The sequence below is a fragment of the Orcinus orca genome, chromosome 7, assembly GCF_937001465.1.
Source record: "Orcinus orca chromosome 7, mOrcOrc1.1, whole genome shotgun sequence".
NCBI classification, from domain to species: Eukaryota; Metazoa; Chordata; class Mammalia; order Artiodactyla; family Delphinidae; genus Orcinus; species Orcinus orca.
In genome coordinates this window covers 54760412-54779310 of record NC_064565.1, presented here as the reverse complement: position 1 = coordinate 54779310, position 18899 = coordinate 54760412, and the positions used below count along the sequence as shown (strand labels likewise).

The 18899-nt window shown below is 36.0% G+C and overlaps 1 protein-coding gene across 1 annotated transcript in view; it reads left to right on the top strand.

The window, feature by feature from the left end:
- The window catches only part of TTC21B (tetratricopeptide repeat domain 21B), an 86677-nt gene that overhangs the window by 25997 nt on the left and 41781 nt on the right, over nucleotides 1-18899 (top strand). The window contains exons 13-19 of the mRNA XM_004283590.3: nucleotides 3537-3694; nucleotides 5764-5988; nucleotides 7613-7851; nucleotides 9642-9714; nucleotides 10889-10999; nucleotides 11731-11869; nucleotides 17747-17853. Of these exons, the coding sequence (XP_004283638.1) occupies nucleotides 3537-3694; nucleotides 5764-5988; nucleotides 7613-7851; nucleotides 9642-9714; nucleotides 10889-10999; nucleotides 11731-11869; nucleotides 17747-17853 (1052 nt within the window). The remainder of the gene's footprint in view (nucleotides 1-3536; nucleotides 3695-5763; nucleotides 5989-7612; nucleotides 7852-9641; nucleotides 9715-10888; nucleotides 11000-11730; nucleotides 11870-17746; nucleotides 17854-18899) is intronic.

The window sequence follows — 18899 nt, the reverse complement described above, 5'->3', positions numbered from 1 at the left end:
AAAATTACTATAAACTTCTGTGGTTCAAGTGAATTTCTGGGAAAATACAGTTCTACCACTTAAAAAATGTCCATCTGGTGGTACTAGGTCCTGGCAGTATAATTTATAGTCCTTAATCTCTCCTTTGAACAGATTATAATGGTTGACTCATTGGCATGACCAAATGTGATGTTCACCAGGTTTCAGGCCCGTAAGAAATTCATTGATTAATTTCTATTTAGTTTCTGTGATTGGTTATACATAGCTTTAAAAAAATATCCTCAGTTACAACCTTAGATTTTTAGGACACAAACATATGTATGACAATATATATAAAAGTAGACCATCATATGGTACTTATGTATGTATCTTTGCTGGCTGAATGCTATGCAAAGTAATTTAAGTTTGTAAAGTCCTGTAGGACAGAAACCAACTTCAAGGTGTTCATTATCGTTAACAGTTACTTCTTGTACATAATGGAACGAGTTAAGAGTTTGACCTTACTACCTTTTTGGATTTGTTTGAACTGTTTTGGGGGTTTTTTAAAAATAAATTTATTTATTTATTTATTTTTGGCTGCATTGGGTCTTCGCTGCTGTGCGCGGGTTTTCTCTAGTTGCAGCGAGCGGGGCCTACTCTTCGTTGTGGTGCGCGGGCTTCTCATTGTGGTGGCTTCTCTTGTTGCGGAGCATGGGCTCTAGGCCCGCGGGCTTCAGTAGTTGTGGCGCACGGGCTTGGTTGCTCCACGGCATGTGGGATCTTCCCGCACCGGGACTCGAACCCGTGACCCCTGCATTGGCAGGCAGATTCTTAACCACTGTGCCACAAGGGAAGTCCCTTTAACTGTTTTAAAAAGAGAACCAAATGATCACAAAAGCTTGTTTCACTTCTAAAATACTCTAGTTGTTAGAAGTGACTCTCTATTACCTTCTCTGATTGAGTTCTGTTGAGCCACATCATATTTCTACTTTCTTCCCAGTTAGAACCGGTATCACCTACTAGGTGATCAAACTGGGACTTTGAGTTCTGTGATTAATTTGTAAACACTCATTATTTATTTTGAATTTTGATACAAATCAGCTTCAATATAGTAATAGTTAATTGCCAAAGTCTTAGGAAGGAAACTCTTGTATATTAACCCCATTTTTAAAAAGAGCAGCCTGAAATAATGTGAAACAGTGGTGGCACGTGTCTGAATAGCAGTATTCTTGCTAAATTGCCAACTGCAGTGACTTCCGGCACCAACTACCTGGAGTTGGGCTAAACTTCACAGGTTAAGGGCACAATTCTCCATCATACTGCCCTCATTTTAGATAGCAGCCACAAGTTCAGGGGTTCCCAGGGCCTCCTGCACTTCTGACTAGCTTGCTACTAATTTAAGTGTTCTTATGATTCCCTTCAGGTTCGATAATTCACTAGAAAGACTCACAGAACTCAGGAAAGCACTATATCTAGGATTAGAGTGTTATGATAGCAAACTGAAATTTGAAAGTCATCCAAACCAGCAAAAGGAAGAGATGCAGAGGATGAGGTCTGGGAGGGTCCCAGATGTGAAGCTTCCGTTGTCCTCTCCCTGTGGAGTCAGGACACATCAACTTTCCGACAAATCAATGACGACACCTGTGGAACATTAGCAACCAAGAGAACTCACCCAAGGTTCGGTATCCAGAGTTTTATTAGGGTTTTATTACACAGACATGGACTGAATCTTTGGCCATGTGATTGAAGTCAGTCTCCAGCTCCCCTCTCCCTAGGTTAGGCTGATTATAGGTGGCTCAAAGCCCTACCCTTCTATTCACAGGGTTGGTCTTTCTGGCATGGCCAGCCACCATCCTGAGTCACATCATTAGCATAAGCTCTCAGGGCCCACCATGAATAACAAAGATTCTCCTGTTGCTTGGGAAATTCCAAGATTTAGAGACTGTGTCCTGGGAACTGTCTCCCTGTCTCCCTGGGATAAAGGCCAGCCAAATTCTTTATTACATAGGACCTGACAAAGGCAGAACTGCAGGACAGAAATTTCTTCCATTTTTCTCTCAAGAGAAATTGGGCCGCTCTTAGATAAGAATGTGATATTGATGTGATCTTTGTTTTTATGGCCTGTTTTTTCCCAACAGTGATGACCCGTTTCTCCATTGAAATACTTAGTGGCCTCCTGAAGCTAACCGGACATATTCTTCCTCCTTATCTTTAGAAGAAACCAAAAAGATTATGATTTCAGTTATTCATACAGTCCTCATTGTTTTTTCCAGTCTCTTATTTGCAAACCCTAATTCTTTTCTATGTACTCTCTCCACTTAGTAATAACTTCTTTTTTCAAGTTATCTCCTTAATCCTCCTCCTTCCTAAAAGAATATGGGGATGGTAATTTGCATGCAAATTTATTATGCTTAATCTTCCCTTCTTTTTTTGTCTGCACAGTTCTGAGTGTTGGATTGTATCACAGTGAAAAAGAATCTAATGTTTATTATGCTTGATGGTTAACTGACAAATTTAGACACTGTATTTAATAAGTTATTGTGCTACCCCAGCTAAATTATTGTTCATTAATCCTCTGTCTCTAAGAAAGCGTTTTCTGTTTAAATGGATTTCTGTTAGAAGAAAGTTGAGCGTTTGGGAACTGAAGGCCTGACTGTTAGCCTTACTTTGTCTGTTAAGGTGTTAGGTAAGGTTACAGAGAGTAATTGAACGGATATCTTAGCAGAGTTACATGGGGAGCTGGCCTAGCTTCACCTACTTAAGGCCAGTTTATGAGACGGCTAAATGCAAATCAGTGTGGGTGACATCACGAAACTTCTAGCACCTAGAGTCTGTGCTGTTGTTTCTCTGAAGAGCCTCTTCTACCTTATCTGTCAGCCCAAGGTAGATTCCAATATTCTGTTCACTTTCATCTTGATCATATCCTTCTATTTTAAGATTCCCAGATGTACTTACTAACCTATAATGGAATATAATCTGCAAAAATGCTGAATCATTATGCTGTATACCTGAAACTAACACAGTATTGCAAACCAACTACAATAAAAGAAAAAGTCTTCCAGATGTACAATACCTGTGGTTCCAAAACATTTGATATTTCAGTTAGTATTTAAAGGCATTTTAAATCTGTAACTCACATTTCTAACCCCCTGGAATATATCCTTATGCCTTTTTTGGTTATTTTTTGTACAGTAGTAAAATTTCTAGCCTAGATGTGGCACTATAACATTCTGTTTAAATTGCTATGTCTTACATAACTTATTTTAATGAAATTGTAAATTAAAAATATTCTTTTGACAAGGAGAATACAGGTACATTTAAAGGGCTTCAGATTTTTTCACATACTTTTCCTTATTTGCTCCTTATGACCAAGGGATGGCCTGGCTTTAGATATATTCTTTCATGCATATTAAAAAGAAACTGACTAGTGCAGGTAGAGGTTAAGCTAAGGCCTTAGGAACAGAGAACTTTTAAGTTCAAACACCAGAACTATCCATAGACTAAATACTTTTCTCCCTGGTCTCTCAGGTTTCCTCTTGATCATTTTGTATTATAATAGTGCTTTGTTTCCTCATTAGGTGATATTGAAGCAGCTTATAATAATCTGCAGCATTGCCTAGAACACAGTCCTTCCTATGCAGATGCTCATCTCCTGATGGCTCAGGTTTATTTGTCTCAGGAAAAATTCAAATTGTGTTCTCAGTCTCTTGAACTTTGTCTGAGCTATAATTTTAAGGTAAGTGTTCCAGACTCAAATGGATAAGACATATCGCCCTCCTTGAACCTTTAGCAAATGTTTACATATTCATCTATTTTGTTTCTTAGCCTGTAATATTTTGCTAATAAATGCATTATTACTGGAAATTTTTTTTTTTTTTTTTTTTTTTTTTTTTTTTTGCGGTACGCGGGCCTCTCACTGTTGTGGCCGCTCCCGTTGCGGAGCACAGGCTCCGGACGCGCAGGCTCAGCGGCCATGGCTCACGGGCCCAGCTGCTCCGCGGCATGTGGGATCCTCCCGGACCGGGGCACAAACCTGTGTCCCCTGAATCGGCAGGCAGACTCTCAACCACTACGCCACCAGGGAAGCCGATAATGGAAAATATTTTGAACTCATTAGCAGTAGGAGAAAAAAATGGAGGCAACTGTGGTGTAGTTAAACAACTATATGGACTTGGCAACAAAAGACCTGGAGATAGTGTCTGGTCTTTTCACCTGTCTGTCTCTGAACCTCAGTTTTCTTTTCTAGAACACTTATATAATAATACCCTACAATTACAGTGAACATTAAATGCAATATGAATATGTAGAGATAATTGTACACTGTAGAGCATTGTGCCAAATATTTTTATGTATAAGGATTTTATTTTATTGCCTGTTTCTTTCTTGGACCTTGGTGTTTAATAACTTCTTTTTAGATACATCATCAGAGAACAGCTAGTCATTTTGAAAGTTGGTATGTGGTTTGAGGATATAAACACACTAGATTTCTGTCCAAGGTATTCTGTGTGAACATCTCATATCCCTGAGCATTACGGAAAGTCCTAGGTTCAGGGGCTTCCTGAGCAACCTGGAATCAAGGAGGAGCTCCTCAGACTTTTGCTTTGGTTGGCAGTGTCTTGAGCCCTTCGATGTGAGAACACTTTAGTACACTGGAGAATTCAAGTTCCAGGCCAGGTTTGCAGAAGATAATGCCTGCTTCTTAGGACAGTAGTTCTCAAGACTGGTGGTGCATTGTGACCCCAGTGCCAGTGCCCTACCCAGTGAATCAGAATCTCTGAGAGAAGAGCGTAAGCATGATTGCTTACACAAGGCCCATAGGTAAACACAATGCCCAGCTACGGCTCAGAACCCAGCATTAGGAGGACTGGAGGTTAGATGGCTGCCACATCATCTCATTCTGGACCATCTTCTTCCCTTTGACTCCTTCCTCATCTTTTGTCATTCTCTTTATTTTTTCTGTATATGCTGTTGATACCCAAAATAAAGACAGGAGATTCATTACTACGTGTTTCAGAGTAGTGTCAAAGGGTAAAACCAATGTTTGATTAACGTGTCCTGAAATTTTTAATCTTAAATTATTTATTTATTTGTTTGTTTATTTAATTTATTTACTTCTGGCTGCGTTGGGTCTTTGTTGCTGCGCGCGGGCTTTCTCTAGTTGCAGCAAGGGGGCTACTCTTCGTTGCGGTGCGGTGGCTTCTCGTTGCAGAGCACGGCCTTCAGTAGTTGTGGCTCGCGGGCTCTAGACCGCAGGCTCAGTAGTTGTGGCACACGGGCTTAGTTGCTCTGCGGCATGTGGGGTCTTCCCGGACCAGGGCTCAAACTCGTGTCCCCTGCATTGACAGGTGGATTCTTAACCACTGTGCCACCAGGGAAGCCCTGAAATTTTTAATCTTAAAATTAGAAAATAAAGAAAAGACAAGAAACTGTGTAGAAATCTGATAACTTTATCTCAGTACGAGAAGTCTGAGGTAAAGGAATTCATTTCCTGAAAACTAAAATAATTTCTTAGAATATATTTGCTAGCCTTATAAACTTTGTGTGCAATTTCTTTCCTCTCATAGTAGAAGTACTTAACTTGTTTGTTAACCAACGGAACACTAGGTAGTGTCAGGTTACCTGAATTCTGATTTAATATAATAAATGATCAGAACATGAGTAAGAGGACAGAAATAGACCTCATGCATACAATCACAGGGTAGACTGTCCTCAAAGATCCTATTATTATAACATTTGATGGATTGTAAACTATGTATTGATGTTGTAAACACTCCAAGGAAGTATTTCTGAATATTATTTTTTCAGGTGAGAGAATATCCTTTATATCATTTGATAAAAGCTCAGTCACAAAAGAAAATGGGAGAAATAGCAGAAGCAATTAAAACCCTGCATATAGCAATGAGTTTACCAGGAATGAGGAGAACTGGAACTTCCTCAAAGTCAAAATACAGAAAAACTGAAGTGGATGCAAGCCATCGTTTATCAGTCTTTCTTGAGTTGGTAGAGGTTCACCGCTTAAATGGAGAACAGGTAGGTCAAGTGTAATTCAGTGGCTCAGATCTGAACTTTGTTATTCAAGTATATAGAGTCATAGGAAATGAAAAAGCTAAAATTATTCGCTTGACCAAGTGGTAAAGTTTAGAAAATGTATTTCTCATCACTTAGCACCAGATCATGTTACTTTCTATAGCCCCTGAATTTAGACATAGTTTGTACTGGGATGACTTTATGTATCAGTGTACTTACATTGGCTACCATGAGATGTAATACTAGATATACACTGTATGTGTAATATGAGTAATAATATAATGTAATGTGAGGTACTGTAGTATGTATTAATATAATGTGTATAATAATATGTATGATTACTTTGGCTATCATGAAATGTAATAATATAATATAGTTATAATTCTGTGAATTCCTAAAAGGGCTCACACACATATACACAGAAACACACACACACACACACACATACACACACACATACACACACACAGATGTACTATTGGAATAAAATTAAAGTACCAATTTGAAATTCTAATAGCTGAGAAAATAAAAGAACCACTGAAATAATACAGCTTTGTTAAACTAACAGGACAATCATAAAATCAAATACTTTAAAAAATACAGATAGATAGATCATAGAATCAAATACTTAAAGAATAATATAGATAGGTAGATGGATAGATAGGTAGAAAGAAGGCAAACAAAAATGTAATTCTGAGAAAAGAATTAGAACCTTGTAGAAAATGAGGAACTTAACATCATTTATATTTGGTTTTTAAGTTGCAGCTGTTGCTAATCAGTTATTTCATTATTTCATATTTTAGTGGAAATTAAGAAGACTGTGTCCAGATACTTGCCGAATCTCAAAGAATTTCCAGTTCACTAATAAATTAATGTAAAATGCACTTAATAAGAAGAACCAATTCTACTATAGATAGTTGATTCTGAAATGCACTGTTTTTTTCACATTTTAACGTTTCTTAAATCAGAATGTTTTAAAATCTCTAAAGCTGAGATGAATTAAAATCAATGACATTTTAGATTCATTGAGGTACAGATTTGGAAATTAGGAAATATATTCACCTGGGGTATAACAAAAATGACATACTAGTGTAGGGAATAACGTAATCTGCTAGGTAATGTAGAGCCATCGGGTACAGAGGGTGACTGTGGACTGGATCCCATCCAAGATGCAGTAATGAACATGGCTAAGAATTTAGGCTTTGGAGTCAGGCTGGTTCTATCATTTGTTAACTTAACTGTCTGAATCTCATTTTACTTACTGCAAAGTGGGGGGTAATTATAGTAACTACCTTAGAGGATTTTTGTGAGAATTAAATGGGTTAATATTTACAATGCTGGGTGCAAAGTAAATGTTTATTAAATTATAGTAGCAACAAGTCTTAGGTAGCAACTGCTGTTGTCCTAGTTATGAGAACACTTTTCAGCTAACAAATATTTATAATGTCATCTTAATTTGGTCTGAGTTTGGTTTTAAATTTTTGTACTTTTCAAAAAAAATCTATCATTATTTCACAAATATCATAACTGTACTAGCATTTATTGTTCATTCTGTATTAGTAGAAAACCTTAGTTTGTAGTGTAATTTGTTGAAATTTTGAATGTTACTTTAATTTCACCTTTACAGCATGAGGCGGCCAAAGTTTTACAAGATGCCATCCATGAATTTTCCGGGACATCTGAAGAGTTGCGTGTCACTATTGCTAACGCAGACCTAGCTCTGGCCCAGGGAGATGTGGAACGGGCTATAAGCATGCTTCAGAATGTTACATCTGAGCAGCCTTATTTCATAGAGACCAAAGAAAAAATGGCAGATATATATCTGAAGCACAGAAAAGAGAAGATGTTATATATCACTTGTTACAGGTAAATGGTTCTTTCAACCCATTATATTTTGACATTTATCTCCTAAAATTAATCCCCAAATTTCTTTCTTTTAACTGCTTTTCAGATACTTTATAGATCCCTTCCTTAATGTGTTCTTGCTTCCTTCTACTACCACCAAACACAGTAACTCTAACCAAGTTACTCTCCCTAAAATGTAAATCGTGGTAATTATGATTTATTTCAACCTGTGGCTTACTTTAGTTTCTCAGCTCTCCTCTCTCATCAGATGTTATTTTTGGACTTTGAAAGAGCTACAATTACATGTATTCTAATAGCTTAAAAGCATTATGTAATGTAACAATTCAGGGGCTATATAGTCATATTTAACACTCAGTATCATAGCTATAGCAGAAGAAAATTATGGCTTAGTATATACCACACTAAGGTATGGATTACAGAAGTGGCAGGGGTTTAAAAAGTGTCATACACTGATGCCCTTGGGAGTTACTGGGATACAGAAAACATGCACACACACACACTCTCACACGAGACATGGGTGCACACATGCACACACAGGTTGCTCTTACACTTCTCCCCAAACAAAAAGATAAAGGTACAAGCACACACTCCATGTGAGAGAAAATTAATGTTTTATCCTTGAGAATAGTAAAATGTTGATGAATTAAGTCATATTGGTTCATCTATATTTTGTAAATATCAAAGCCCAGAAAGCTGCTCAGATTCGTTGTAGGTACTGAGTGATTCAAAGAAACTGAGCAGCACCCCCTGTATGGATGGACTGGAGTTTCCTAGATTATATTTTCTATGATGTTTCTAAAATATCGGCACTATCATCTCTAATGATATGACAATTTTCTTTTCACTCTTCACACCTTTTATTCTATTATTATTTTTTTAACATCTTTATTGAAGTATAATTGCTTTACATTGTTGTGTTAGTTTCTGCTGTATAACAAAGTGAATCAGCTATACATACACATATATCCCCATATCCCCTCCCTCTTGCGTCTCCCTCCCACCCTCCCTATCCCACCCCTTTAGGTGGTCACAAAGCACCGAGGTGATCTCCCTGTGCTATGTGGCTGCTTCCCACTAGCTATCTATTTTACATTTGGTAGTGCATATATGTATGTATATATAAAATAGGGTTGATGTGTTTGGATGCACTATAGTATAGTAGCTAAAATCATAGGGTTCTTTTTTTCAAGTAGATCTGACACATTAGCTGTAGTAAACTCAGCATTATCTATATAATTGTAACAATTTTCTTTTCTCAGAGTTTTTGGACCAATTAAGTGAGATATTGTACATTAAAGACTTAGCATCACATTATGTGAGCAACCTTGGTATTTTGACCTTTAGTAGTTTACCTTTTGCAGGTAAAAAATAAGCAGCAAATGTTGAAATAGAATATTTTATATTTTTTAAGGTAATTCGTTGTATATGACCTATGCCATGAATATCAGAGCTCAAGATGCATAGGAGGATGATAAGTGTTTGTCATATTTTGCAACTTCATTCCCACATCATGTATTTCTGGATAATGAGAGCTTATATGTTTACTATCTGTATACTTTTACCTGCATTTCAGGAAATAGAAAAATTTAATGAAAAAAATTGTTGACTTAGCATAAACAATCTGAGTGTGGGTATGGCTGGGGTTTTTAAACAATATTACACTGTTGGATATAAAGAAGGCACTCTGAAGGCTATTAGTTCATTGAAAAAATAAGCCTATCTTTTATTTAATTGGTTTAGAAGAAGAAATTTATATTCAATACACTAAGCAGAGTTCGTCTGATTTCCAGAGAAATTGCTGAAAGGATGCCTAGCCCTCGTTCTTTTATTCTCCTTGGTGATGCATACATGAATATTCAAGAGGTAAAGTTTCTGATACTACTGAACTTAGATTTAAAAACAAAACAAAAACCAAAAATTCTTCTTTGTGATTAGTATAACATTCTACTGAAAGGAATTTGGGTTTTTTTCTTCCAGTTTTATTGAGATACAGTTGACATGCAGCACTGTGTAAGTTTAAGGTATAGCATAATGATTTAACTTAAATACATCATGCAATGATTATCACAGTAAGTTCAGTGAATATCCATCATCTTATATAGCTCAAAATTAAAGAAATAGAAAAAAATATTTTTCCCTTATAATGAGAACTCTCAGGATTTACTTTCAACAGCTTTCACGTATAACGTACAGCAGTGTTAATTTTCATGTTGTACATTACATCCCTAATACTTATCTTGTAACTGGAAGCTTGTACCTTTTAACCACCTTCATCCAAATCCCCTCCCCTCATTTTAATAACGTTTACTTAATAGTCAAAGATCCAGTCATCACAATAAAAAGGGAGACAACCATTACAATTAAAAAGTTATAGTTATTTTTCAGGGCTTTCCTGGTGGCGCAGTGGTTGAGAGTCCGCCTGCCAATGCCAGGGACACGGATTCGTGCCCCGGTCCGGGAAGATCCCACATGCTGCAGAGTGGCTGGGCCCGTGAGCCATGGCCGCTGAGCCTGTGCGTCTGGAGCCCGCGCTCCGCAACGGGAGGCACTGCAACAGTGGGATGCCCGCATAAAAAAAAGTTATAGTTATTTTTCAAATTGAGATCCAGTTATTCAGCACTATCATTTGAAATAGAGATGATACCAGAAGTAAGGTGAGTCACCTTTAAACAAAAGGATGAAAAGAGCTACTGGCTAAGGTGGTATTTTCTTCAAAGGGAAGCAATCCTCTGACCTCTGGTTCTGGCTTTTGTAATGATGCCAGATGAAAAGCTGTCAAGAAGCTGTCTCTTAGTTCTCATATGACTATTTATGAGGACATGGACCTAAGTAACCTGGGTGGGATTATACTAGTGAGTTACACCTGTACTAGTGATTATCAGCTCTCTGAAATTATTAAGGTTTCTGGACTTAGTATGTGCTTTATTAGTCTTAGTAAGTATTCCAAATGTAGACCTTAATTATAGAAGTGTTGCCATTTAATGGGAGCCACCTAAGCTGTTATTTTATTGCTTCATTTTTTATCTGCCAACATTAGCCTGAAGAAGCCATAGTAGCATATGAGCAAGCATTAAATCAGAACCCAAAGGATGGAACATTGGCAAGCAAAATTGGGAAAGCTCTTGTCAAAACTCACAACTACTCAAAGGTAAATACTTTATATTTTGAAATGTATCTGTTTTAACAAATCTGCAAACCCTGCTCTGTGAAAGATCTTCAGCAAGCACTGTTTGTATCTTAATGGTTGGAAACTCCAAATTTGTCTTTACAAACTGGAATTTGTGTTAAAGACTTTCTCAGTGTCTCAGATTCTTCTCTGCTGCATTTTGCAAAGACTTTTTGGGCCCTAAAGTTTACTTCAGGTTTCACCTTACAGCAAAATTCTGCCATGAAATAAATTATGATAAACTTACTGTTGTTACATCTCTTTTATCATATGACAAAGCATAATAGATGTCCTTTCCATTGAACCAGTTTTGGTAAGCCATGTGCTTTGAGGGGTTTTTTTGGGTTTTTTGTTTGTTTTGTAGTAAGGATAATAGATTTTCCTTTAGTTATATTCTTGCCCTATTCCTGGTAACTGTTGAACATATATACAACAGCTAGCAAAGTATTTGCATTCACTAACGTTTGGAATAAAACTGGAAAAAATTTTAACAAAGTACTTTGCTTTAGTTACTTGTTGTAAGAAATGCTAGTTGTCTTGTGTAATACTGCATTCTGTAAGAAAAATGTCACACTTAATCACTCGTGCAAGTCCATGCATAACCTGCTTTTAGGTTACTTCCAATTGCTTTAAGTCATAATGTGTGTAGGATCTTTGCTTGAATGCCATTCTCATTGCCTTTTTTTTCCCTAACTGAAATGGACTTTGTTTAGGCAATCACTTATTATGAAGCTGCTCTGAAAAATGGACAACAAAATTATCTTTTCTATGACTTGGCTGAGCTCTTATTAAAACTGAAATGGTATGACAAAGCAGAAAAAGTTCTTCAACATGCACTAGCTCATGAACCTGGTATGAAAATCTTTCTTATTTGAAAAAGTATACCTAATATATCTGATACTTTTATTTTTATATTAGTATGTATTTGTATTGCTAGTGTATGTGAGGTTGGTTCTTTCATTTGTCAGAATGTCACTCTACTAAAGTAAGATATTTTAAAAATCTTAAAACAGATTTGTGAAACAGTTTGTGTTATAGAAAACTACTTTCCAAAGTGACATAAAGGAAGTTTCCTTTAGTTTTTTTCTTTAATTTAATTTTTATTTTGTGTTATAGTTGATTTACAATGTTATATTAGTTTCAGGTGTACAGCAAAGTGATTCAGTTATACATATATATATGTATACATTCTTTTCCCATATAGGTTATTACAGATTACTGAGTGGTGTTCCCTGTGCTGTACAATAGGTCCTTGTTGATTATCTATTTTACATGTAGTAGTGTGTATTTGTCAGTCCCGAACTCCTAATTTATCCCGCCCTCACACCTCTCCCCTTTCGTAACCATAAGTTTGTTTTCAAACTGTGAGTCTGTTTCTGTTTTGTAAATAAGTTCATTTGTATCATTTTTTTAGATTCCATATATAAGTAATATCATGATATTTGTCTGTCTCTGATTTACTTCACTTTATATGATAATCTCTAGGTCCATTCATGTTGCTGCAAATGGCATTGTTTCATTCTTTTTAATGGCTGAGTAATATTCCATTGTATATACGTACCACATCTTCTTTATCCACTCCTCTGTCGATGAACACTTAGGCTGCTTCCATGTCCTGGCTATTGTAAATAGTGCTGCAGTGAACATTGGGGTAGATGTATCTTTTTTGTTTTGTTTTTGTTTTGTTTTGTTTAGTTTTGTTTTGTTTTTTTGCGGTACATGGGCCTCTCACTGCTGTGGCCTCTCCCGTTGCAGAGCACAGGCTCTGGACGCGCAGGCCCAGCGGCCATGGCTCATGGGCCCAGCCGCTCCGCGGAATGTGGGATCTTCCCGGACTGGGGCATGAACCCGTGCCCCCTGCATCGGCCGGCGGACTCTCAACCACTGCACCACCAGGGAAGCCCCATGTATCTTTTTGAATTACAGTTTCCTCTGGATATATGCTCAGGAGTGGGATTGCTGGATCATATGGTAGCTCTATTTTTAGTTTTTTAAGGGACCTCCATACTGTTCTCCATAGTGACTGTACCAATTCACATTACCACCAACAATGTAGGAAGGTTCCCGTTTCTCCATGCCCTCTCCAGCATTTATTGTTTGTAGATTTTTTAATGATGGCCATTCTGACCAGTGTGAGGTGATACCTCACTGTAGTTTTGATTTGCATTTCTCTGATTATTAGCGATGCTGGGCATCTTTTCATGTGCTTTTTTTTGCCATCTGTATGTCTTCTTTGGAGAAATGTCTGTTTAGATCTTCTGCCCATTTTTTGATTGGGTTGTTTATATTTTTGATATTGAGATTCATGAGCTGTTTGTATATTTCGGTGATGAATCCCTTTTCAGTCACTTCATTTGCAAATATTTTCTCCCATTCTGAAGTGGGTTGTCTTTTCATTTTGTTTATGGTTTCCTTTGCTGTGCAAAAGCTTTTAAGTTTAATTAGGTCCCATTTGTTTATTTTTGTTTTTATTTTCATTACTCTAGGAGGTGGATTGAAAAAATCCAGCAATGGATGTTGCTGCAATTTATGTCATAGAGTGTTCTCCCTATGTTTTCCTCTAAGAGTTTTATAGTATCCGGTCTTAGGTTTAGGTCTTTAATCCATTTTGAGTTTGTTTTTGTGTATGGTGTTAGAGAATGTTCTATTCATTCTTTTTTATGTAACTCTCTAGTTTTCCCAGCACCACTTATTGAAGAGACTGTCTTTTCTCCATTGTATATCCTTGCCTCCTTTGTCATAGATTAATGGACCAGAGGTCCGTGGGTTTGTTTCTGGGCTTTCTATCCTGTTCCATTGATTTATATTTCTTTTTTTGTGCCAGTACCATTGTGTTTTGATTACTGTAGCTTTGTTGGAAGTTTCCTATAAATTGTAACTACAACCGGTGTTTAAACAAGTAAACATTTTTATAATCCTTTTTAAAAGTTGCTTTTTTTAAAAAAAATTCAGCATTATTAAAGAGTATAATGTACAAGTCTCCAGTTTCTCCTGTGAATTCTACTTGCCCTGTTCTCAGACCTCCCTAGAGGTAACCATTTTTGTGTTTTAGTGTATATTTTATATATATTTATGTAAATATCTAAGTGTAATATGCATATTGTTCTTTTCAAAATGCACCATTCTTCCTATTCAGCAATTTTTTTCACATACAATATGTTGCAGATATAGTTTGATGTCAGTACATCCATATTATTCTATCTAATAGACTCACAATATTTTATAACTCCGTAAGCTATTTAACTTTTCCCCAGTTAGTCTTCCAGTCTTTTGATGTTATAAACCATGTTAAAATGAATATCCTTGTATCTCATTCTTTGGCATACACTTGCTTATATTTCTTAAGAGCAAGATGCTATGTTAAAGGGTATGTGTACTTAAAATTTAATTGGATACTATCAAATTGCCTTCTTAAAAGTTCATACAAATTTACTTTTTAAAGACCTGTACTTTTTTAATAAAATCTAGTGCTTGTTCATTGGAAAAATTTGAGGATTATAGAAGTGAATGAAAGTTGTGTTGCTCTCCCACTCTCCAGAGAGAACCACGTCCTGATCAATCTCCCTGCCCCTATCTCTCACACACTAATACATAACACTTTTTTCTACCAAAAAGGAGTCATATTATACCTATAGGTCTGCAGTATGCATTTTTCATTTAATAGCCTCTCTTCATTTTGGCAGATATAGCACTTTTAAATTTTTTAACATAGGTAGTGTATTTTACTGTTTGTCTATATCATAATTTATTTGATGACTCCCCTATCGATAGACATTTAGATAGAAGAAAACATTACTGAGATAGAATCCTTGTTTATATAGCACTGTGTACTTCCTAGAATTGAATCTTGCTCCATTGTTTTTTCTTAAAGGTAAAAATGTCCCAACATTATGTAGTATTAATTATAGAGAAAACAAACTTCTAATTTACATTTCTTTCATGATTGATAAGGTTAAGTATTATATCTATAGATCGTATTTTCACTATTTCATTCATATCCTTTTTCTTAATCCTTTACCTATTATTCATTAATCTTTTACCTATTATTCATGTTACAGATATTTTCTCCCAGGCTGTCCTTTCTTTATCAAATTACTTTATCATTTCATTGGTCAAATAGAATATTTAACTATCATATATAATACCTACCAGTCTTTTCTCTTTTTGACTTTTGAATTTCTTGTCATGCTCAGAAAAAGCTTCCCTAATCCTAACATTGAAAAAAGTTTTCTTATATTTTTCTGGGGCTTTTGTAATTTTAATTTGTATAATGGAGAATTTTAATTTTTATAATGAAGAACTTTAATTCACATACAATTTTTACTATATAGTTTCCCAAAGGGATAGCCAATTATATCTCAGTGTCATTTATTGAAATGCCACCTTTATCATATTAAAAGCTTTTTTATACATTTCACTCTGATTTTGGGAATTTTTGTTTTGAGTTCCTTCCTTCTCCCCTCCCATTTTTATTTTTGCCAGTACCATGTTTTCGGTGATTTTAAAATATGTTTGGATACATAGATAAGGCAAGCCAACTCTACATTTTCTAATATGTCTAAAATGGTCTTTTAATTTAGCTTTGAAGTTGATGCTTAAATTCTAATTTGAATGCATTTATTTATTCCGTAAAAATACTTGCATGAGTCTTGTCAGACCTTGCTTGAAACACTACAGATGGCCTAAATGTGGATATGCATTTTTTAAAAGGTTGTAGAGGAGGAGAGATTCAAGTGGTATGTTTTACTTATATGGGCATAAGTATATTACATTTATGCAGTATAAATACTTTGATTTAATAATTTGCTGAGCACATCCAATGGTGAACTTAGATGCCTTCATGTGCATTTCATTATATGTTATTAATGCTCACATTAGTTTTTGAGGCAAATAAAATTATCTACATTTTTAAATTAGCATCTAATACTCAATTTTCTTGAGTTATCCAGGTTCACCTAGCTGATATAGTAGCACCAGGGTTCTAAGAAACATCTTAAACTTAGCATGTTTGAAAGTGAATTCCTTATCTCCCTCCCCCATCTGTTCTATGTGCAACCTTCTCTATCTCAATAACTTCAGCCTTCTTTGTAGTTTTGAAGAACCAAAATCCTTGCCTTCACCCTTGCCCATAGGAAATCCTCTTGGTTCTGCCTTCTAGATACATTCAGAATTCTCCTGTGTCTCATTATTTCCACTACTGTCACCCTGTCCTAGCTACATCGTCTCTTACGTGGATTAAAGCAGTAGCCTACACCTGGTCTCCCTGTTACCCAATCCTCAACCCCACAGCTGGACACAGCCTTTCCCAACCCAGCAGCACTATTGGACCTTTTAAACAACCAAAGTTTGATCCCACCTGCTCAAGCTCCCCCTTGTCTCCCATTTCTCTGAGTTAACCAAAGTCTTGCAGTGGCTTACATGGCCTTCACACGTGCATGCTGTTGCTCCTCTGACCTCTCCTTCCAGCCTGCTCTCACCATTGTCACGGCTCCCTTGTTCCTTGTACCACCTTAGAGCTTTTCTTACCTGTAAAATAGCAATAACAAAGCCTGCTTCTCAGGTTGAGATTTTAAATAAATAATGATGTATTCAAACAGAATATGGCTCAGGCCATGCTGTCGATAAATGGTAGAAGAAACATCTTTTTGTTAATTATCTAGGGTTCTTTTATTACTCTTAGATTACAAAATAATAATACCAAATACTTAAATAGCACTTGACATGTACAAGATGTATATTGCTTTGCATATATTAGCTTATTTAATAATTTACCAACTTTTTAAATTTTACAGTAATCTTATGAGATAGGTACTATTATTTCCCCTATTTTACAGATGAAAGGGAGGCACAGAATAGATAACTACCTTGTTCGACTAGGACCTTGTTAACTAGAAAGTGATAAAGCCTAGATTTGAAACCAGACAGGTTGGCATCAAAGTCAGTGTTTATTATGTATATATGTATGTGTATATATATGTATACTTTATTAAGTTCTGTTATTTAAAAATAAATAGCAGTTATCTTCTTAATTGCATGTACTAACTACCCCATCTTGTTTTTAAATGACTTCAATAAACAGAGGTGCTTATACACTTAAGAATGGAAATTGAGGACTTTCCTAGTGGTGCAGTGGTTAAGAATCCACCTGCCAATGCCGGGTACACAGGTTCGAGCTCTGATCTGGGAAGATCCCACATGCTGAGGAGCAACTAAGCTCATGCGCCACAACTACTGAGGCCGTGTACCCTAGAGCCCATGCACCGCAACTACTGAGGCCTGTGCACTCTAGAGCCCACACGCCTAGAGCCCATGCTCCTCAACAAGAGAAGCCACCGCAATGAGGAACCCATGCACCGCAACAAAGAGCAGCCCCTGCTCACCACAACTAGAGAAAGCCCATGCACAGCAACAAAGACAGATAAACAAACAAATTAATTAATTAAATCTTTAAAAGAAAAAAGAATGGAAATTGAAACTCTTCTCTGTGTTGTTGTATTGTTATCTCTTGTATGTCTAAGAAATGCCTCCAGTTCTTTAACTTTTCTTCCAGCCAGTTTTTATCCTAAATCTTTTTTTTTTCCAATTTGGCCATTCTTCAGTTAATTTATTGAACCTTTTTAAACTTTATTCACTATTTTTCAAAGTCAAGTATAAAAACTTATAGAAAAATGCAAAGATTTATTTAAAATGAATTATTATTTTTTCCCATTATATTTTATTCTTTCATAGTAAATGAACTGTCAGCTCTCACAGAGGATGGACGTTCTCAAGTTCTTCTAGCAAAAGTTTATAGTAAAGTGGACAGACCTGGTGATGCAGTTGCTTCATTACAACAGGTAAACAAATGCCTTTGTTTGTAAGGGGTTAAGGGTGGGTGATGGTCTCAGAAGGAGATATGCCACACGTAAAAGGAAGACAATCTTTTGGCCCAACTGTTACAGAAAATAAGTCAAATAGAAATAATGATTGAATGCCAGTGGATTGTACTGTTTAAATGTATTGTTGCTAATTATTTATAACAATTAGGGAAGGTTGATATTTTTAATCCTGTTTTATAGCTGAGGGAGCTTGGTTTAATAACTTGTGTGAAGTCACATGACTAGTGTCATAGGCAGGAGTTGAACTCATTTTTTTCTTCCACTTATTTATATCTTCTTTAATTTCCTTTAATGTTTTGTGGTTTTCAATGTAGAGGTTTTGTACTCATTTCCTTAGATGTATTCCTAAGTGGCTGATGTGTTTTGATGATTTTTCAATTTCTAGTTTGCTAACAGTTTTGTCTAATACACTCTCTGCATCTATCAAAATGGTCATGTGACTTTTCTCCAATTTTTTTTCCTGTTTATTAAATTGATTGATTTTTGAATGTTAAACCGTCCTTACAGTACTGAAATAAATGTCACTGTTGTGATTTTTCAAAAGACATTGCTGGAATTTAAAGATAGTTCCTAATATTTTGTTCAAGGTTTGTGCATATATGTTCATTAGAAAGGTTGGTCTCTAAGACATGCTAGTTCTTTAATGTTTGGAACAATTCAGTATTAGCACCTTTGAGACCTTGAGGTTTCTTTGACAGAAGATTTTTATTAATAGATTCAATATCTCTAGATTTCAACACACAAAATGTGTGTGTGTGTTTCAGGCAATGTCCAATAATATTTTTTGTTCAAATTGTGAATGAATGGAGCTCACACTGTTAGATTTCTGTGACCCCCATGTAAGCTTATGATTTCATTAAGATATGTAATCTTCAACAATGTAATATCTTACTCTTAATTGTTGGTATGTTTTATCCCTGCTTTCTGAATTATATGATAAAGGAATGGCACTTAACCTGAGGTTAGCTACCATTAGCTAAAAGGAAAGTGTAATTTTCATAAAT